General features: G+C 53.2%; 1 protein-coding gene across 4 annotated transcripts; it reads right to left on the minus strand.

The window, feature by feature from the left end:
* Window positions 1-522: 522 nt before the first annotated feature.
* GANAB (glucosidase II alpha subunit) lies at window positions 523-21358 on the minus strand. Of its 4 annotated transcripts, none has more exons than XM_027578303.1 (25): window positions 21226-21358; window positions 18357-19868; window positions 13603-13707; window positions 13348-13456; window positions 12979-13106; window positions 10350-10529; window positions 8948-9017; window positions 8692-8779; window positions 8508-8604; window positions 7811-7991; window positions 7050-7203; window positions 6510-6745; window positions 6301-6427; window positions 6117-6196; window positions 5541-5684; window positions 5347-5443; window positions 4930-5031; window positions 4504-4747; window positions 3027-3091; window positions 2758-2834; window positions 2575-2649; window positions 2290-2403; window positions 2054-2166; window positions 1803-1903; window positions 523-1664 (listed from the first exon to the last, which is right to left on the minus strand). In XM_027578303.1, the coding sequence occupies exons 1-25, from the start codon at window positions 21303-21305 to the stop codon at window positions 1555-1557; spliced, it is 4389 nt and encodes a 1462-aa protein (XP_027434104.1). In that variant the 5' UTR covers window positions 21306-21358; the 3' UTR covers window positions 523-1554. The 4 variants fall into 4 exon arrangements, with proteins under 4 accessions (XP_027434104.1, XP_027434101.1, XP_027434103.1 ...); XM_027578300.1 differs by lacking the exons at window positions 18357-19868; window positions 21226-21358 and adding exons at window positions 9822-9887; window positions 16411-16483; XM_027578302.1 differs by lacking the exons at window positions 18357-19868; window positions 21226-21358 and adding exons at window positions 9822-9978; window positions 16411-16478.
* Window positions 21359-21360: the final 2 nt, after the last annotated feature.

The following is a 21360-nucleotide window of genomic DNA, read 5'->3' on the forward strand; positions in this document are numbered from 1 at the left end:
CAATAAGGGTGGCGGTGTATGGGGGGAGGGGAGGGAGCGGGGGAGCCAAGGCAGTGGGCTACCTCCCAGGAAACTGGCAATATTTGAGCTGAGAATTGCATAACGACATCCCCTAACTACTCACGGGCACAAGCCTTCCTGAGCATTTTCCCTAAAAAAAAAAAAAAAACCCTCTTGTTCCTGGTAAAATCATCTTTAAAACTGGTGGTCTCCAAAATGGAGAAATCTATTTTCTGTCACCAAAACAATGGGGAGTTTTAAAAAGTGATGCTAAGGAGAAGCAGCCTTTTGCATGTGAACATGACTATAAAGCTGTTTCTATTCAAGAGGGACCCCATCAGCTCTGGTCACCGCTATTAACTAGGCCTCCTAAAATATGATGAACTTGCTGGACTCCTCTATGAAAATATTGGCATCTAGCAAGTTGAGGAAGACTTGCACTCATTCATTTTGCTGAACTGATGAGGCTCATGCTGAAGTTAGATGAAAATGTCAGGCCCTTAGGCTTCTAAGGGTCTGTGGTTCAGGCCAGAATCAGAATCCGGACATCAACAGTTATTTACTGGTTTCTCTCTTTATTGTTTCTCCTTTTATCAAAACCTGTCGCAGCTGGGGGCCAAGAGGAAGTAAAAAAAATTGCCACAAATATCCCCCCTTGTCCCCAGTTAGTCCTCCCCCACCCCCCACCCAGGGCTTCAAGCCGACCCTGGGCACACATGATCATCTCCCCCCACCCTCAGCCTTCTCCCAGCAATAAATACAGGTGACCGTGATTTGACGAAACCACAACTGATTTCTCCATCTTGAATGCCCCCCGAGGGGACAAAAAGGGGGCAAAAGAAGTTTAATGCCCATCTCCTCTTAAGGAAGAGCGGAAACTTCTTTCGCCCAAAGGACAGGGGAGACAGAACTGCCCCTGTCAGAACTGCAGCAGCTCTAGAAGCAATCGGGGAGAGGAAAGGTTGGGGTGACAGGGAAGAGGATGTTCTCCAGCAACCTCACTCCTTTGATCCATTCATCCCTTATCAGGTAAGGGGTGGTCCCAGTGTATCAGTGGGGCATAAAAAGGGGAGGGCTGACAGAGAAGAATCGGGAGAAAGAAACAAAAGGAGAGCAGTTTGGTGGGGAGGGAAGGGGAAGGAGAAAAGGAGCCCTAAAGCTCACTGCCCTCTTCTTCTTCCAAGAAATGGCATCAACACACAAGAGGTATAAATGAAGAGGGTCTAGAGGAGATTCAGGGCCCCCAAAAGAAAGGAAAAAGAAGGAAAAGCAAGGGTCTCACGGTCCCCAGGTCTTCACAGGTGAGTGTGCTCCAGTTAGAGCAACAGAGTGTTGAGGGACGATGGGAGACTTGGTGTCAGCGGGGTGGCAGAGGTCAGGAGGTCACAGGAAGAATTCAGAGTGCAGGGACAGCTTCTCATCCTGCCCAGATGTTGGCAGAATTTGAGTCTTCAGATAAGAAAGGTGAAGTCTGGGGACGGTCAAACTCCAAGGCAGAAGGAAGAGGAACTCTCATCACCACTGCACCCTTCCCACCCCCCAACATCCCTTGTGTTATCGCAGGTGAATGCTCCAGTCCGATGCCACGTTGACGCCAGGCTTGCGCAGGATCAACACAGAGGTCTCAGGGTCATGCTGGAAGGACAGGCGGCTTTCAGGCGATCCTGGTGGAGAAAAAGAAAGCGTTCCATGGTCACAGCAAGAGGCTACGGCATAGCAACTGCTTTCCTACAGGCAAGGTGTCCCAGCCCTGCCCCTACTTCCCCTCTTTCCCCCGCCTGGGGGCCAGTCTCACCCCTCACCTTTTGTCTGGAGGACCACGGCTGCTGGCTTTCCAGCCCCTATTATCACCACCCGCTCAATCCAGATTGGTGTCTCAAAGTGGCCTTTGGGGTCTGCTGAGCTAGAGGGAACAAAAACAGATGCCTGTCAGGGAGAAAGATGTCAGAGTAGAAGGAAGGAGGAGACCCAGAGCAAGGTCATATGCAAGAAAAGAGCACAGTGCACTGTGAGCATCCCTGAGGCTACCAAGGACGAATGAGCACTTCCTTACCTGGAGACAAGGCTGTTGCCAGAGAACGAGAACCGACGCAACAGGAACTCATGGCGAGTCTGATAGTTGAATGTGTGCCCATCATCTAGAAAGAGCTCTCCTTGGGCCGTACCCTGAGCGGGAAGTGGGATAGGGGAAAGCCTGAGCCCAAGAGGGAGTGGGGGGCACTCCCCCCAGGGACTGAATCCCGGGAAGGCCGGCAGAGGGCTAAGGGGGCTCCCTGCCCACGCCCTCACCTGGGGACTGAGAGCAACGAAAAGAGTGATGGGGTCATCCTTCATACAGTCAGAAGAGCGCCGCACTCGCATCCACCGAGGGATAATTGTCCCTCCACGCTGGAACACAGGGATCTAGGGCAAGACCAGGGAATGAAGTTGCCCCACTGTCCAATCTTGGGCCCGGCAGTGTCTTTTGCTCTTGCCCATCTATGCCCACTTACATACTGGACTCCAAAGCACACACTCTCCCCTTCTGGAAACTGACAGGCAGATGGAGCTGGCAGCTGGGCCAGGCATACTCACACTGCTCAGGGTTACAGGCAGGTACAGGGTCTGGGGACCGTAATGCTTCTGGTAGCTCTGAATGTCATACCACACCTGTGGGTGGCAGAACACACAGTAGGTCACTGCACAGGGCCCCCATCCTATTTACCCTCGTTGGCCTTCACCACCTTTCCCCATCACACCCTTTCTTCCTTAACTCACCTCCCCTTGGCCAGGCAGATAGACCTGCACACCATGAGCCCCGGAGTCTGATACAGGGTGAACCAATAATGCATCCCCTAAAACACACCAGAATCAGCTGTGAATTGAGGGGACCAGTTCCCAGGCAGGGAGCACCAAAACGCCTGCCGCCTTGTGCCACCGGCCTCACTCACTCCTCCCTCCCGGGGCATCCACAGACCCCTCTCCCACAGGTGCTTACTTCTCAGCCCTATGCCAACCCACCAGCAACTGTCCCCTCCATTTCTCACCAAGCAGGAACTGATCGTCTATACTGAAGGTGGTCACATCCTGAGGATAATGTACCCACAGGGGCCTAGGAAAGAAGCAAAACAACAAGGGAAGACACCTGCTGTCCTGGCAGAGGTCAAAGACGCTAGCCCAGGAACCGGAGATAAGAACAGCACAGGGGACAAGCCAGGAGCTTGCGCCAGGCAGCCCGACTGCATGGTAGGCCTCAGCTATGCAACCTACCCTTGGTCTAGTCATTGAATTTCCTAATCCATCTGCTTGCCTCCTCCTCCCCCACCTCCTCCTGAAACTATTCCACACGGCAACATTCCAGTGGCCATTTCATTATCCTGCATCAGGTCGAATTTTCCTCTCCTACGTCATCTCCTACCTCTCCCTCTGGGTCCTTACCCTGAGACACACTGGTCTTTCTATCTCTGGAACACAACAAACTCATTTCCACTTTAGGATGTCTGCACTTGCAATCTCCTGTGCTGGGAACTTTCTTCCTCTGGATCACAAAAGTCCATCTTCCTCATTAGTCAGGGCTCATCTCACATGCCCTTTTTTGTGTGTTTTAAGTAGGTCCTACACCCAGCACGGAGCCCAATATGGGGCTTGAACTCATGATCCTGAGATCAAGACCTGAGCTGAGATCAAAAGTTGGACGCTTAACCAAATGAGCCACCCAGGTGCCACTCACATGTCCTTCTTCTTAAAAAGGCCATTTGTAGAACTAAATTACATTACCCTATTCAAAGAGCTTATCACTGTTGACAATTTTCTTTTTTTTTAAACTTTTTAAATTTTTTATTTATTTTTTAAAGATTTTTATTTGAGAGATAGAATGAGATAGAGAGAGAGCATGAGAAGGGGGAGGGTCAGAGGGAGAAGCAGACTCCCTGCTGAGCAGGGAGCCCGATGCGGGACTCGATCCTGGGACTCCAGGATCATGACCTGAAACGAAGGCAGTCGCCCAAGCAACTGAGCCACCCAGGCGCTTTTTTTTTTTTTTTTTTTTAAGATTTTATTTATTTGACAGAGAGAGAGACAGCGAGAGAGGGAACACAAGCAGGGGGAGTGGGAGAGGGAGAAGCAGGCTTCCCGCAGAGCAGGGAGCCCGATGCGGGGCTCGATCCCAGGACCCAGGGATCATGACCTGAGCCGAAGGCAGACACTTAACGACTGAGCCACCCAGGCACCCTGGCAATTTTCTTATTTGCATATTTGTGTACTTGTCTGTTTGTCTTACTCCCAAGGATGGAAGGATACTTGTGGGCCTTGTTTTAGGCTCTGGGGACAGTGACGAACAATGCCAGGCAGCAACGTTTACTGCTACTGCTACTCAGTCTCTTCTTACTCTCAACCTTGAAACCAGAATTTCCCTCCTTTACAAGGCCCTGGTGAGTGGCAAAAGAGGCCTAGAGATGGAGCCCGGTCCCCACTGTCCCTCAGCCACCTCAGCCCACTCTATGCAGACCCAGCTGAATGCCTCACCTCATGACAGGAATGCCTTCACGATGGGCCTGATAGAAGAGAGTGTACCAGAAGGGCAGCAAGGAGTATCGCTGGCCCAAGGCATCTCGGATGATGTCATGGTACTGAGCTGGTAAGAGCCAGGGCTCTCGCCGCCCAGTGTCCAAGTGTGCGTGTGCCCGGAAGAATGGCTGGTAGGCACCCATCTGGTACCAGCGCACAAGCAGCTCCGGCTCTGGATTTTTGAAGAAACCGCCCACATCCGCTGGGAGAGGGGAGGCAGGAAAGAGGTTGGAAAATAGGGTGAAAAGAGAGCTGCTACCTAAGGAGCTCCCCCAGGTCCCACCCTAGACTCTCAGCTCTGTTTGCGCCTGGGTCCTGTGCCCTCTACCCTCTACCTGGCTCCTCTCCCACCAAACCAAGACCCCCAATTCCTCCCCCTCTCACCTCCACAGAAGGAAAGTCCCACCAGCCCCAAGCTGAGACACATAGGGATAGAGATCTTCAAATGGTCCCACTCAGCAGTGTTGTCTCCTGTCCACACAGCTCCTAAGGAAAATGAGGGAGATGGAGCTTGCCAACAGTGACGGGGCTCTGCTTTTCATACAGCCAACTCCTCTGACCTGCCACATCTGTTCTAGGGCCCCCGGGGTCCTGTCCAAGGTGGCAGAATTCACAACAGCACTTGAAAGGGGACTGGTCCTCCCCCGTCCCTGGATCCCCTTAAAGTGTGCAGGTTCGGGGGGGGGAGCGGTGGAGATGCAGCCTGCTGCTCCTGGAGGACAGCCGCGTGGACAGACAGTGCACCACTCTTCCGATCTGGCCTTTACACCCTCTGTCACAGCTCTATTCTCCAAATCTTACCAAAGCGCTGGGAGCCAGCGAAGAAAGCCCTGCTCAGGACAAAAGGGCGCTCTAGGCCCCCAGAGCGCAGCACCAACCCGTCTGCCGTTGCCATGTGCTGGGTGGACAAAGGAGAGAAGGGGTAGTGAGGAACAAAAGCCTGCTGTCCTGTGCAAGTTCCCCAGCCCACAGGCTCTCCTCACTCAGCCTCTTACCACGTAGAAGCCATAGATGTTATGCACGTCTCGGTGCTCCCAGCCCCCATAATGTTGGGCATCCTTGAGCATGGTAACCTCTGGACCATTGAACACAGACGGTTCGTTCATGTCGTTCCAGACATAGAGGTTGGGAGCTGAGCCCTAGGCACACGAAGCAGAAAATGGGACAGAGGGGAGGAAAAAGACAAACTCTAAGAGCAGAGAACTCCTAAGAATCCAAAAAGCATTTCTCAGGGTCCTCTGAGGAGCATGATAAATGTTCCTAATAAATACAGGCAGCCAGGAGCACCTGCGGGGGGGCTCAGTCAGTTAAGCACCGACTCTTGATATCGGCTCAAGTCATGATCTCAGGGTGGTGGGATCAAGGCCAGTGTCAGGCTCCACCCTCAGCGGAGAGTCTGCTTCTCTCCTCTCTCTGCAACCCCCTCCCCGCACACTCTCTCTCAAATAAGTAAATCTTAAAAAAAAAAAAATACAGGCAACCAACAACAGCAGGGCTGGCTGGCAGAGAATGACGGACTTAGGGAGGCAGGGTGGGAGAGACAGATGCAGGTAGGGGAGGGGCTGCCGTACCTCATAGTTGTCAAAGCTGAACATGTTAGCCCACCAGGCCCTCATTGTGGGATTGGTAAAGTCAGGGTAACCAGCAGCGCCTAGGACAAGTTAAGGCTGGCTGTCAACCTTCAAGGGGCAAAATGGCTCCCATCCTACCTCCCTGGTCTCACAATAGCTCTCCCTCAATTCTAGGCCCACCTACCTGGCCAGCACCAGCCCTCGTAGTCAGAGCCATCCCGGGTTTTCACATACAGACCCCGGCTCTGCAACTCTTCGTGCACACGGTAGCCGGAATCCACCTTGATGTGGGGGTCCACAATGGCCACCAGCTGCAGGCAAGGAACAGGGGTGCTCAGAACTCTCCAGGGCTGTTGTGCCGGAGAAGACTGAGCATGGCCACAGCCCTCTTACCTTCCGCCTCTTGGAGGCCAAGTGTTCCAGCATGGTAAGGGGTTGGGGGAAACGGCTGGGGTCCCAGGTGAAGTACCGCTTGCCATCAGCATGCTCGATGTCCAGCCAAATGACATCGCAGGGCAGGTTGTGATCATCGAAGCCCTGATCGACTTCCAGCACGTCAGCCTCATCCCGGTAGTTCCAGCGGCTCTGGTGGTAGCCGAGGGAGAAGAGCGGGGGCAATGCCTGGGTCCCTGCAGGCACGGGGGTCACAATGGGGTCAGGCCCAACCTGGGGCCATCGGGAACACCCAGAAATTGATGGAGGCTTGTTGGGGGGGTGAGGGAGAGAGGAAGAGGGGGAGAGGGAGGGAGAGGGAGAGAGAGGGAGAGAGAGAGAGAGAGAGAGGGAGAGAGAGAGGGAGAAAGAGAGAGAGAGAAAAGGTACTGGACTAGTAAGCAGGCTGAGGCACAGAATTTTTGAAAACGGAGTCACCCCTCTCAGGAAGACAGGGCCAGGGGAGGTGGCTGCTGGCTGGCAGAGAGGGGACGCGCGTACCTGTGAGACTGGCATACTGCCGGAATACATCAGAGACGGAGGGCCCGAGCAGCAAGAAGACATTGATGATGCCGCTCTCCGACATCCAGCGGACATCTGTCTGTGGGGTCTCCCCGGAGCCTTGCAGGTAGTCTAGCATCTTCCCAAACAGGGTCTACAGAGGGGACCAGAGACACAGGTCCGACACCCACCTCTTCTTCCCTGACCCAGAGACAAAGCAGCAATGTTCTCTTCAGAGTCCTCACACAGCTGGGTCCTAAGGAGTCAGTCAGGGCCGAGGTCAGGTATCACCTCCTCAGTGAGGCTCTCTGGACCATGCCGTCTCAGACAGCCTGTCTCTGTCCCCACCACGTGATCACTGCACTTCCTTCTCACCACTTACCACTGCGGAACTCAGCCCGCCTCCTTACCTGTCTTCCATCTGTCTTCCGCCCCGAGAGTGAGGACCTGTCCTACCTCAATGAGCAATATATCCCCAGCACCTCCAAGAGTGTCCAGTACATGACAAACGGTCACTAACAAACGTACTGACAACAGATGCAAAAGAAGCAATATTTTCTCCACGAGTGTGTGTTTTCTGGGAAGGACCAGGGAACTCAAATGCTGCTCCCAAGGCTCAGGGCCCCTTCTCCCACCCAGCCCCTAAACAGTATCCCCCGAAGAGCCTCCAGCCAGCCTCTTCAAAGTAAACGCCCCTGGCATACGCATTTGCCTCAGGCCTGAAGACTCACTCTCTTACTCCTCCCTGCACGCGTGCTCACCTTCCCTGCAGTGTTGGAAGATATGTCAATCCAGGTCTCTGCAGCATTGAGCCAGAAGATGCCCAGGTCCCGATGAGGGCTGTGTGCCAGAAGCACAGGCACAGACCCATAAAGGGCCATGGGGTTGTACAGCTCGTACTGGAATACATCCAAATTGTAGAGGCGATACGGCTCCCCACCCCTGCAGGCAGACAGACAGACTGGCCCTAGGCTGTGGCACCCACAACCTCCATCCCACAGATACAGGTGAGTGATAAAAACTGGCCCCCCTGCCCTTTCTCAAAGGAGAATTTTTTTTAAGATTTTACTTATTTATGAGAGAGAGAGAGAGAGAGAGAGAGAACGCGCGCGCACAAGCAGGGGGGAGGGGCAAAGGAAGAGGGAGAGGGAGAAGCAGACTCCCCGCTGAGCAGGGAACCTGATGCGAGGCTTGATCCCAGGACTCTGGGATCATGACCTAAGCCGAAGGGAGACGCTTAACGACTGAGCCACCCAGGCACCCCTGAAGGCAGATGCTTAACTGATTGAGCTACCCAGGCGCCCCTCAAAGTTGAATTTTCTGATCATCAAAGGTGATCTGGCCACAGGAAGTGATCCATGCTTGTCTAGAGTATCCAAACTGCATGGATACCACCCCACAGCCCTAAAGTCCGACCCCTCTTTCCCCCCCATTTCTTGATGTCACCATGGGACTCACTCAGTGACTTTTAGCCTCAGGTTGTCTGCATGCTCAGGGATCCCATACACATGCTCCATGCCTGGCAGAGAGAAGTCCAAACCCACAGACGTGGGGCCTGGAAGGAAAGCAAAAGATGGGCTTTAAAGCTTCTGTTTGACAAGGAGTCCCTGCGTCCCTGCCCAAGGCTCTCCCAGTCCCTCACCATATGGCTTGCTGTCAGAGTGAGTTTTGAATGTCTCCTCCCAGGCTTCTGGCTCATCTTTCTCTGCTTTCCCCTGGGTCTCCTCTGGCTGTGAGGAGGAAAGCAGACCACCTCCAATCACACACTAGCTCTCTCTTCCCCCACCCTCTTCTAAGTCCTGTCCCCAACGGGGAGACTGAGCTCAAGTTTCCTGTGGACCTTTCCCCTCCAACCTCCCAGCCAGCCCTGTGCCCAACCACCCAGCCCACCGACTTGCCTTGTCACCATCCCCAGGTGCTTCCTCGGGCTGGGCCCCACCGCCCTCAGCTGGGTCTTTTGATCCTTGCCTGGAAGGTAGGAGAGCTGTCTGCTCCAATCCAGAGGGGGCAGGGACGAGGGGCTAATGGAAGGAGGGGTAAGGGAATAGAGAGCCAAGGGTCCAAAGGAATGAAGGCATTGGAGGAAGGGACTGAATGTTAAAGCTTGGTGAGGGACCCCAGTGAGCAGATCAATATGCAAAGGACGGGGAGAGAAATGAGAAAGGGAAATGATTAAATGCCACCAGGAGGTGCCTTCCACACACAGGACTAAATCACTAGCCTCTGCCTGCATTCCAAAAGAGACAGGCAGGACGGTTCAAGTGCCTAGACTGGGAATGTCAGTGCTGGCTCTGCAGCCTCCGAGAGAATCTGGCCCCAACTACTCTCACTGGGCCTCAGCCTCTTGGCCTGACACCAGGGTTTTACAAAGGCAAGTGGGTCATACCATAGTCAAACCTCTACAGATATATGCAGGGACTCAAACAAGAGGTTCTGCCAAAGAAGACTTTCAAGGGCAGCTGGCAAGCAGTTCCACCTAGAGCCTCCGTGTACTCCCGCTAAGAGCCAGAAACCCCAGCATCAGGTGGCATCTCTCCACCCCTTGGCAAAGCAAGAAGCACCTTACATTCCTTAAGGACTCCCAGCATTTCATCTTCCTTCTCCTAGGGGGCTCCCAGCCAGGGGAACAGGGACCAGATACCACGTATCTGGGGAAAGAAGGGTGAGTGAAGGGCAGGGCATAGGAACGTCTGGGGCACCTTCCCCTGGGACCAGAGTGAAGGGCAGGTAAGGGCAGAGGAACAGATACAGTACCAGTGGCCATGGATTTACCTAGAGAAAAGGTTCTTGATCTTATCCCAAATGCTACCGAGCGTGAGACTAACTTTATCCGAGAAACTGGGGCAGGAGGAGATGGGTAGGGAAGGGGAAAAGGAGGCACAAAACCAACACAAAAACAGAAACATAAAAGTGAGTTTCAGTCGACAAACTTCCAGAGATGGGGGGTGGGGCGGAAAAGAAACAAAAAAAAAAAAAAAAAAAAAAAAGAAGAAAATAAACCTGGGAAATGTGATGGTGTGAGAAGGGGAAGAGGGAAAGGCAGACCCAGGCAGGCCTCCCAGAGGAGGTGCCCAGGGTACAGCTGAGAGACAAAAGTGACTTGCCTCCTGATCTGTACAGGAAAGGGAGAAAACCACAACCCGGGTCTGCTTCCTACTCTCCCCGAGAGCAGCTTCTCCCAGCCCCAGCCCCTACGGTGGTCCTGCCACCCTGTTTCCTCCCAGGGACCCGGGGCCAAATCCACCACACCCCTGGGCTCTTGCACACTAGGTTCTCTCTGGTCCCAACCCCTGTACTCACGGGACCCTGGGGGCCCTCTGGTGCTCAAAATCCAAGAGTCCTCGGGCATTGACACTGAGCAGAAGACTGCGGTCCTCTAGCAGGTCCAGGCGGAATGGCCGCGCCGTCAAGATGATTTTATAGGGTCCCTCAGCCACGGTGAGCTCCACGCTGTTGTCATCACGGCCAGAGACGGAAAGCCTGGGAAAGAGATCGAAAGGGATACAAAGCAGCACAAAGGGCGAAGAGTAATGATGACACTTCAGGGGTGGCGGGGGGGGGGGGGGGGACTGCTAAGAGCTATTGGTGTTGTGGGGACAGTGCCAGGGCGGACAGATTCACCAAAGGAACCAAAGAAGAGCTTGGCAGTGGACCCAAGCATACTTAGAACTTAGAAATGTAACAGAGGTAGCATGGCGGTTTGGTGAGGAAAGGAGAACTATTCAATAGTGAAGTCAAAAAAACAGATTTCCTAAACAGGAAAAAAACAGTACCAAATCCCTACTTCATACCAGATACTAGCATCAACTCCAGACAGGTTATTACTTAACATTTTAAAGTAAGATTTTTTTAATTTTTTTTTTTTTTTTTTAAGTAATCTCTACACCCAACATGGGGCTCAAACCCACAAACCCAAGATCAAGAGTCGTATGTTCTGGGGCGCCTGGGTGGCTTAAATGGTTAAGTGTCTGCCTTTGGCTCAGGTCACGATCCCAGGGTCCTGGGATCGAGCCCCACATCTGGCTCCTGTCTCAGCGGGGAGTCTGCTTCTCCCTCTCCCTCTGCCTCTCCCCCTGCTCATGCTCTCTCTGTCTTGAATCTTTTTTTTTTTAAAGATTTTATTTATTTATTTGAGAGACAGAGAGAATGAGAGATAGAAAGCACAAGAAGGAAGAGGGTCAGAGGGAGAAGCAGACTCCCTGCTGAGCAGGGAGCCTGATGCGGGACTTGATCCCAGGACTCCAGGATCATGACCTGAGCCGAAGGCAGTCGCTTAACCAACTGAGCCACCCAGGTGCCCTCTGTGTCTTGAATCTTAAAAAAAAACTTAAAAAAAAAAAAAAGGTTGTATATTCTGTTGACTGAGCCAGCCACACTTCCCTAAAGTAAGATTTTTAGAAAAAAATATATTTTTCTGACCTTGAGATAGAGAATTATTTCAACACAACTTAGAGGGGCGCTTGAGAGGTTCAGTTGGTTAAGCGTCTCCTTTGGCTTGGGTCATGATCCCATGTTCCTGGGATCAAGCCCCACATTAGGCTCCCTGCTCACCGGGGAGCCTGCTTCTCCCTCTCCCTCTGCCTGCAACTCCCCCTGCTTGTTCTCTGTCAAGTAAATAAATATTTTATAAAAAGTATATAAGAAATTAAATTAAAAATATAAGATTATATAAGATATAAGAAATATAAAAATTAAAAATGATATTAAAAATTAATAATAAACACAACTCAGAAAATGCTAACACCATGGGGCGCCATATGAATATATATGGCAGTAAAAATGAATTTCTAAAGCTACATGTAACAGAGTTATATAAAGTTATATCAAAGACGGAAGTTCCAGAAGCCCACATTCACTAGAATACTTACCGTATAACACTCAAAACCAAACACACCTACATAGTTTATGGCTTAGGGACACAAACACAAATACGTTTGTGTATACCTGTTCTTATGTGCATACATGACACAACTGTAAAAACAAGACAAGGGAATGAACTTTAGAGTAACAATCACCTCTGAGGGTGGTCAGGACCACAGGATAGTGAGAAGTAAATGGTTGGGCTGGGTAAAGGGTATACAGGGAAGAGGGTTTATCATACCATTTTCTATAGATTTTCTTTTTTAAGATTTTTATTTATTTATTTGACAGAGAGAGAGAGAGACAGCGAGAGAGGGAACACAAGCAGGGGGAGTGGGAGAGGGAGAAGCAGGCTTCCCGCAGAGCAGGGAGCCCGATGCAGGACTCGATCCCAGGACCGTGGAATCATGACCTGAGCCAAAGGCAGGTGCTTAACGACTGAGCCACCCAGGCGCCCCTTATCATAACATTTTCTAAATTAAGTACTTAATAGAGAGCCATGCATGGGGCGCTGGGCTGGTTCAGTCAGCAGAGCATGCGACTCCTGACCTCAGGGTTGTGGGTTTGAGCCCCACGTCGGGTGCAGAGATTACTAAAAAAAATAAAATAAACAAACTTAAAAAAAAAGAGAGAGAGCGCGCCACGCATGGAATACTCATAATGACACTGTGTCATGATTCAAGGATTTGAGTAATCATATCATGAGCATCTGAAGAAAAACAAAGAAAAAGAGAAAAGTAAGGGGAAGGGAAAGGACGGGAGGAACCAACCACAAAGACACTAACACTGGAGGGCAAGACCTGGGGCCTTGTTTATCTACTCTTGCATTGTCAGCCCCTAGCCCACGCCTGGCACAGAACTGGAAGAAGTATCTGTTTGCAGAATGAAAGAAAAAGGGCAGAAGAGAAAATGCGTGAAACAGAGGGAGAAATGGAGCAAGATTAGGAGAGGGACGAGATGCTAGTCAGCTGTTATCCCAAAGTGGGAAAAAAAAAATCAACCAAATAAAGGTTAATCGGGAAGGACAAAAGGACCAGGGAAATGGATAGGTTTCTCAGGAAAAATTTACCGAGACGTGGGGGGCTCGGCCACCAATACATCTGGCACCCGGTATCGGGGCCGCCGGGGCTCCAGTTCATCAATCCTGATCCAGGTCATATTCTTTTGAAGCCCCTGGAGCTCCAGCACCAGCACTACCTGTGGGGGCAGAGGTTTGGATCTGGAGAAGGGAGAGGGCTACACCATGGAATGCCCTCTGAACCCACTCCCTCCTGAGGGGTCTCCTCCTTCTAGCCCCTTACCTAAGGGATCTGAGATACGAATCCCTCACAAAATCCCAAGATGGCTGGGATAGGATGTTGGCTACAGGTTCACCTCTGCCGAATTACCCCTTAGCCATTTCCCCACCCCCACCAGACTCCTCCTTTTCTCCCCTGACCTTGGTGACCTCGTTGATCAGATGGACTGTGAGGGCATCAGGACCAATCTGTAGAGAGTCCAGCAAGGCTCGGTACGGAGAGAGGCCTGGACGCATGCTTCGTTGCCTCCTGCCAAGTGAAATGGGAAGGAGGGAAGGTTCCCCAATGTTCCTAGGACCCTCTACCACCTGCAATGTCCCCAGGCTACCCCCCATCTGCCACAGCACCTCCCACAGTACCCTATTTTCCAGCCCACTCTCCAAGAAATATCATACTTGCAGAAGGAACTCTCTTCACAGGTCTTAAAGTTGCTTCTATCCACAGCAAGGGTAACTCCCAGGCAGACCCCTAAACAAGCGAGTACCAAACCTGTCCCAGACCTAAGGAGGAAAAAAGACAAAGAGGGAACAATCAGCGCAGAGATCAGAAAAGGCCCCACCTTCACAGAGAAAGGCCCCTTCCCACCACAGCCCTAAAAGGGGAGAAAAATAGAGTCTGGTCAAATAGAAGAGAAGGCACAGTGGACATGGGGTGAAACGTCAGGCCTGCGGAGTTGGCTCACTCACACCTTCCCTTCAAAAGGCAGGGGAAGTGGACAAAGGATCTTTGGCCTTCAGAGGCCCTGGTATTGACTCTGGTTACATCAGCTTCTCAGAGGAAAGGAGCAGTAACAGCCAGTCCCAGGGGAAGCGGTGGCACCATGTGAGGAACAGAGAAACAAAGCGAGCCATGCCTTTCCACAGGCAAGGCATCAGGTGGAGCTACGGTGGAAAAGTTAAAGATGTACCCTCAGCTAGCCTGTTGTCACAATACCCAGAGTCCCAACATCCCTAGCACCCAGGCACCCTGCTCCTCAGACCTCCACTCCTAGGGATTCGAAATAAGTCACCAATACCACGACCTAAGCCTGAAAAGAGTAACAACAGCCACATGTCCTGAATCCTAACATACCCCGAGGGGCCGGGCTAACTGCCTATATCCCTAGTTTTCAACTCAGCCTGAAGTTTTTAAAAGTGCCAATCTCACCCCGAGATTCTGATCGAACTGGCACACAGCGGGGCCTGGGCATCAGAGTTTTTAAAATCTCCTCAAAACAACTCTAATTGGCAACCATCATTCAAAACCACTTCTTGATACATACTACCTCTTTTTCATTTCTTTCGTTGTTTTCTCGGTGGATGTAGGGTTGGGATTTTTCCCAGATGGGAAAATTGAAGCATAAAAAGTTCAATAATCCATCCAAAACTGAACTGCTAATAAGGGGTGAAACTGGGATTGAACTCAGCTCTGCCTGACTCCGGGGCGCACGTACTTCATGATACACAATACAGCACGCTACCTACCAGCAGGGCCTGCCTCACTGAGGACCATTACCCCAAGGTTACCATAAACTGTTAGTTCCCCAAGGTGCTATCAAATGACAGACAAGGGACTAATTGGCTAAACAAGTTAGTTTGAAAGATACATTCATCCATTCTCAGTAAATCCCAAACAGAGGTTCTCAAACTTCATTGTCTGTTAAGAATTACCTGCAGTGTTTAGTAAATGTAGATTCCCGAACCCCGGGAGAAATCTTCATTTTAAACATGCTTTCCCAGAGGCTGATGTGGGTTGTCCAGGAGCACACTCTTAAAATGTCCCAAATAGGGAGAGAAAACAAACACAAGCTTCTCTTCTTCTAAGTCTTAAAACTTTGCAAACTGCTAACTAGAGACTATATACATTGTACCCAGCATTAGCCTCAGCATCTGCCTGAAAGCTAAAGGTAAGGAAAATTCACCAGAAAGGAGATGGCAGAACACAGTAAGCCCTCCAGTTCCAGAAGAATGTGCAAAGCAAGCCAGGGCACACAGAAAAGTGAGGGAAACACCAGGCACTGTCTTTTGATAGGCCAAGCAGGAATAATTAGTAGCAAAACAAGCAGAAGAAATGCTACCAGAAAACTCAACAGCAAGCCTTGTGGCCCAGGTCCTGAGGAGTGACTGCAGCAGGCACCCTGCACCACTGACTCCATGTCCACCTGCCCAAAGCAGCAGTAATCAGAAGTACAGTGAGTTAAACACCCTCTGGAGTCCTATTTGCACAATCTATGCAATGGGCTTGGGAGAAATGCCAACGAGGATAAGATTTCTAAAAGATCTTTCAGATGTGACCTGTTGGAAGGCCCTAGGAACTCAGGAATGCCTTGAACGCCCGAGAGCAAGAGGTGGTCACAAGCCAACGTCAGGAATGAGCCACAGGTAAGGTGCACCCGTTTATTGTTTCAGATCACAGGCTTCCAGAGAGTTGAGTTTACAGTCCAATCTTTTTTTCTCTGCTGGTGACAGTACATGCCTCTCCCACCCCAGTACATCCGTTATGTCCAGGTAAACGTTTTGTGGCGCTGGTGATCGTTTCGAACCGTTTTTTGTTTTTTTCGGTAATAGAAACTCGAAAGCGCAGACCAAAACATTCGACTGCATGTTGTGTTTGAGCACCATCATCCAGGCAGACCGTGAACTTACGGGATCCTGCCCCAACCGTGCCCAGCGACCGTGAACACCGAACAAGCCATGGTTGGTGTCCACGTGAAGACAAGGGCAGGGCAGGGTCCGGGACTCTGGCGGGGGAGGGGGGGCGGCGGGGGGTAGGGCAAGAAGGGTAGTGCAGGCGGGATAGCAGGCCGCGGGGCTTCCCGGCTGAGGGGCCCGCAGGACAGTGGACTGCGTTCCCGGGGGCCCGGCCGCGTCTAGTCCCCCGCCCGGATGGCCCGCACCCTGCAGGAAGGAGGCGGCAGCGTTAACCGCCGCGAGCCGCCAAGGGAGGGGGCGGCTAAGAGCGGCCAAGACCAAGAAGAGCGAACGGTTGCGGCCTTCTTGAGCCGCCGGGCTAGAGCTGGGAGCCCCCAGAAGCAAGGGCCCCCAACGCCGCGCAGATGTACCGCGAGGAAACCGGGGGAGCCTGAGGCCGCCTCCAGAGGGACAAAGGGTGCTCACGAGGCCAGGGGATAACAGAGTCTCAGGAGGACACACAGGAAAGAGAGATATGGGGTTTGAGGGGCCTTGGGGCGTCCCGGGCGTGCCCCCGGGTTCCGGGCTCCTCACCGCCTCCTACGCGCCGCCACTGCCGCTACCGCCGCCATCTTGTGCCGGGTTTGCTCCTTGACCCCGAGCCTCTCCTCCCCCCCGCGCGCGTTGAGCCACGTCTCTTAGCGCCCGCCCCTTCCGGCCTTCTGATTGGCTCGACCGGAGAGCGGCCGGGCGGCTGTCCCATTGGCAGAGCGCGCACAATAAATGCCCGCGGCAGGCGGGTCTAGGGGCGTAGCCTGAGGGCGGGGGGCGGGATTGTCCAGAGCCAGGTGCTGTCCGACTTTGTCAGCTCTAAGCATCAGACAGAGGCACTGGACTCTGCTTTTCTCAACTCGGCAAATTTTATTTAGAAAAAAAAAGATGGGGGAGGAAAAAAGTGACAGCGCTCTTTAGGCCAAGGTTTTAGAAGAGAAACCTCCACCTTTCTGCAGCACCTTAGCCCCCTAGCTCTCTCACTGCTCAACCTCCCTTGGCTTCCGAAGCTTGGAAAAGGCTATGTTCCCTGCCGAAGGAGAGTGGACGGTGAAGGTGCCTGGAAACGGCCAGAGAAAAGGCCCAGGCGGTCAATGTTGCGGTGGAGGACACTGTGCAGCACAGCGAGATGGGGTCCACCCTCACCCCCGCCCTCCCTGGAGAAGTCCCGGATGAAGCGGCCACGCTCCGACTGGAAGATGAACTTCTGGGGCAATGGCCCATGCTCCCGGAGAAAGCCCCAGACACTGAGCAGCAGCAGACGCACTTCAAAAGGTGCCAGTTGGCTAAATACCTCGTGCATATTACCCAGGGCTGGTGGCAGGAGGCTTCCCTCTGCCATGACAGCTACCAGAGTGCAGGATGCCTCCAGGTGCCAGGGGGAGTGAGCTGTATCAGAGTGGCGAGAGGCTTCCCAATGACCCAGAAGGGCGGCTAGTAGCCCCCGCAGGAGCACGGAACAGTAGCACAGGGCTGGGGGAGCAGCTGCCACCAGCTTTAACAGCTCAAAGAGCAAGGGCTGTTCCCGGAAGCGCCGGCCAATGCGGAGATCCCGCTCCACGGTGGCCCGGGCGTGCTCCTCAGGGGGCCAGGCTAGCTCAGCACCAGCTGCATCAGGACACACACTCTCCACCAGGGTCACTGCCACAGCTTTGGCTGCCTCAGGGCTCAGGGTGGGAGCCCCCCAGCAGCCCCCACATTCAGTACCCCCAGGGGCACTGCAGCAGTGCACCAGGAGGCTGAGGAGGCTCTGGGTGTTATAGATCACTTCCTGCTGATTGCGTGACCGGACAAACTTGGGTGGCTTGAGGCCACAACCGATGACTCCAGCGTGGAAAACTGACCAAATCCCTCCAGGCCCTGGCACAGCTGCAGTGTGCCGCCGGTTTGTGTCCAACAGGGAGGCAGAAGCCAAAGGAGCTGAGACAACTGAGAGAGTCTCATTGTCCCTATCCACTTCCCCTCCAAATAGTTCTGCGTTGCCCCGATGTAAGGCTCCCTCAACTAGCAGCTGCAAGACAGCTTTGAGCCCAGCTGGAGAGGTCTGAGAGAGGCGGGTAAGAAGCTGAGAGGCCGAAGCCACCCCTGGGGGGCCATGTAGCCTCAGAGACGAAAAGAAGCGATGTACTCCAGCTCTCACCAGTCCCAAGAGTTGGGAGGGGGACAGGGCTTCTTGAGGAAAGGGACAAATGGCCAGGAGGGAGGCAGCAGCTTCAGCTACTTCCTCCTCAGGATGTAGCAGGAGAGGAGCCAGGTCAGACAAATGGGCTGATGCAGACTCCCCAAACCGGGCCCCTAGGGCTGCAGGGCCCTCACCACCCTGCTGTTCCCACCCCACGAGCAGTGCCAAGTTGCGCAGGAACCGGGCAGTGAAGGGAGGCTGCAGAGTCCCTGCATGTACCCGAGCCAGGCAGCTTCGGAAAGCCAGAGGCAGGAGGCCAGAGAGGCTGACCACCAGCCCTGCATATAATTGGGTGGCCAGACTCAACTCTTCAGGGCTTCGGGCCCGGCTCAGGAGATGGCCCAAGGCCTCGGGTCCACAGCTAGGCCGAGTATAGACAGAGAGCAGCCCCAGGAGCTGGTGTTGCCAAAGGAAGCGCTTCCGTTCCAATCGTAAGGTCTCTCCACACAGCTCTCCGACATGGTTTCTTAGCGCATCTAGAAAGGGCACAGGGCGGGGGGGTGGGGGCGGGCCCAGCACCCCTTCCCCAGGAGACCCTCCCCGGTGATGAACCAGTTTTTGCAGATGCAGCAGCAGCAGCTGGATCAGCCGGTCACAGGCCTCACGCACCGTGTCCGGCACAGCCAGGCCTTGGGTGGTAATGACTGAGGCAGGCATAGCTGTGTCCACCAGGAACTGCAACAGGCGGTAGGCACCTGCCCCCGAGGCCTGGCTCACCAGGTGCACAGCCAGATTCAGCATGTTGTCCAGCTCCTCTCGGGGGAATCCCTGCAGGTGTTGCTGCAGCTGACTCAGCACAGCTGGAGGCTTAAGGCAGTCCACCAACTCTCCAGAGACTGTGCCCAGCAAAGCTGGTGACATGACCGCCAGCTGCAGTAGGAAGGGGACTGTGGCCTGAAGGGACGGGTCCCCACTCCGGCCCCCAGAGCCCCCTGCCAGGCTATCATGGAACATTCGCAGAAGCTCCCGGCGGATGCTGTCTCCGTGGCGGGAGGCCAGGTGCCCTAGGATGCCTACAACCGAGGCAATCTTGGGCACCCTTTTCTCCCCAGGGATAGCAGGAGATCCAGGGAAGGGGTCTATAGAGGGGGTTTGAGAAGAGCTTGCACCACTGCCACCAGCTCCGCCTCCAGCCCCACCGTGAACACAGAAATCCTTAAGGCCACAGGAGAGAACTCGGGAGATGATAGTGCCAGGAAAAGAGGAGCCAATATGGGCCACAACCCAGTCGAAGTGTGGGGAATGCTGGACAGAGGTATCCAGCAAGGCATCCACGCAGGCATCTGGGCAACTACCAATGAGAGCTGAGAGACACTGAACATAGATGTCCATTAATGTGCGGGTGGCCCGACAGCCCATCCACAGCTGCAGCAATTCGTTGAGGGAGCCAGTGGCATGGGGCACACGCTGGTGCTGGCCTGAGTATGTGCTGCTCAGTTGCCCCATGAGATCAATGGACCATGCGCTAATCACAGGTGCCCAGGCCTTTGGGTTGGCCCGGATAAACTCAGACAGCACCTGCTGTACTTCCTGCACCACATCTTCTAGACCAGGTCCCCCAGCGGGGACATGGGAGGGTGGGGGTGGACGGAGGTGAGGGGGGCCAGCCACAGGGCTTTCATCCAGGGCAGCCAGGTGGGCCCGGACACTCTCATCAAAGACACCTCGCAAGTGGTCAAGCACGGCAGCCCGAGCAGGTGGCAAAGAGCGGAGCAGGAGAAGACCACAGCGAGCATGTTCCCGGGCCGAGAGTTGGTGGCCCAGAATAGGGTCCACGCCAGTCAGAAAAGCCTTGATTTCCTGGGACAGCTCTTGAGCACTAAAAGGAAGCAAGAGAAGCAGACTTAGAGCATTGGGAGATGTGAGGCACATTACATTCCCCTTGTGAGCTTTGGTTTCTTTCCATGTAAAACAGGGGTAACTGTACCTCCCTCATAAGATAATGCACATGAAACACTTAAGCACCGTATCAAGTTCACACTAATCACCCAATAAATATTTTTTCTTTCAATAATAACAATAATATCAATGTTAGGTAACTCATGTCAGGTACTCGTTAAGTACTTTATGTATATTATTTCAATCCAGACAACAGCCCACTTTAGGCTGTTGTCTAATAAGGTATAATCCCACTTTACAGATAAGAAAACCAATGTTAAGTAATCAGACTATGAACTCCAAAAGGGTAGTAAACATTTCTATTCTCTTCAACACTGAATCCCTTTTTATTGAAGTGCCGGGCATTCGGGAGGTACTCCATGAGTATTTTTTGAATTGAGTAAATATACCTTGTGTGGCTACAACATCTGCTTTTAAAAACACCTTTCCAGCTTGACTACCCTCCCCCCAAAACACAAGCACTGGGGATTATGCTCTTAAAGAAAATCCTAAACTCAACTTGTCCCTCATTAAGGCCTCCTAGTACCTGTTTTTTCCCCATATTCTGCAAGCATCTTAACCACCCATCACTTGAACTCCACATCAACAACTAACTCCAGGCATCCTCCTGGCGCCTAGGAATCACAGTGTCCCAGGATACAGACAAGGTAATGTCTGCCTTTCAACCCTTCCCCTCCCAAACAGATGGCTTCAGTCTTAGGCGTTCAGAAGCCGGTGTTATGGGAAGAGGCAAAGTCCACTGCCTTTTCTGCCAAAGAAGACCGCATCCTCTAGGGGCTGATAGGGCTCCGACTGTGCCCTCTCTGATTCCTTAAATAAATAAATAAATAAATAAACAAACAAACCACCCTAAGTTGAGAGAGAGTAACTTAGTTGGAGGGCAAGGCAAAGGCTAGAGGGAAGCATTTGGCGGGTTTCCGGGACTGGGTTCCCAGAGTCTCCATAAAGTCAGGGGACCCTGGGTTCTCTCGGGTCTAAAAGGGGCAGGACAGCTGGGTTCCCAAGAGTTCTGATATCCCCAACTCTTGGGAAAACAAGGCCGGGATCTGGGGTAACTAGGCGTTGGCGTTAGGAGGAGGCAGGACCGAGATCTCAGGAGTGCGGGCACTGGAGCCCAGAGCTTTGGTGAGGCATTCCCTGAGGTCTGGGAAGACCCGAGCAGGAATCCCTGAGAACGCTGACGCGAGTTCTCGAGGTAGGATCCGGGTTTCTGCCGAGAAGGCTGGGGATCGGCGCAGGGCCGCGCGATGGGGGAAGACGCCAGGGGCTCTGACTACCTGAGCGGCGCGGGACCGTGGGTGGCCGGGGCAGGCCCGGGAGGCCCTGGGGCCCCGGGAGGGTCGCACAACGCGGACATCCCGGAGCCCGAGCCCGAGCCCGAGGCGGGAGCGGCGAAGCGCAGGCAGCGCATG

This window comes from Zalophus californianus, chromosome 11 (assembly GCF_009762305.2).
Source record: "Zalophus californianus isolate mZalCal1 chromosome 11, mZalCal1.pri.v2, whole genome shotgun sequence".
In the NCBI taxonomy this organism is placed as follows: domain Eukaryota; kingdom Metazoa; phylum Chordata; class Mammalia; order Carnivora; family Otariidae; genus Zalophus; species Zalophus californianus.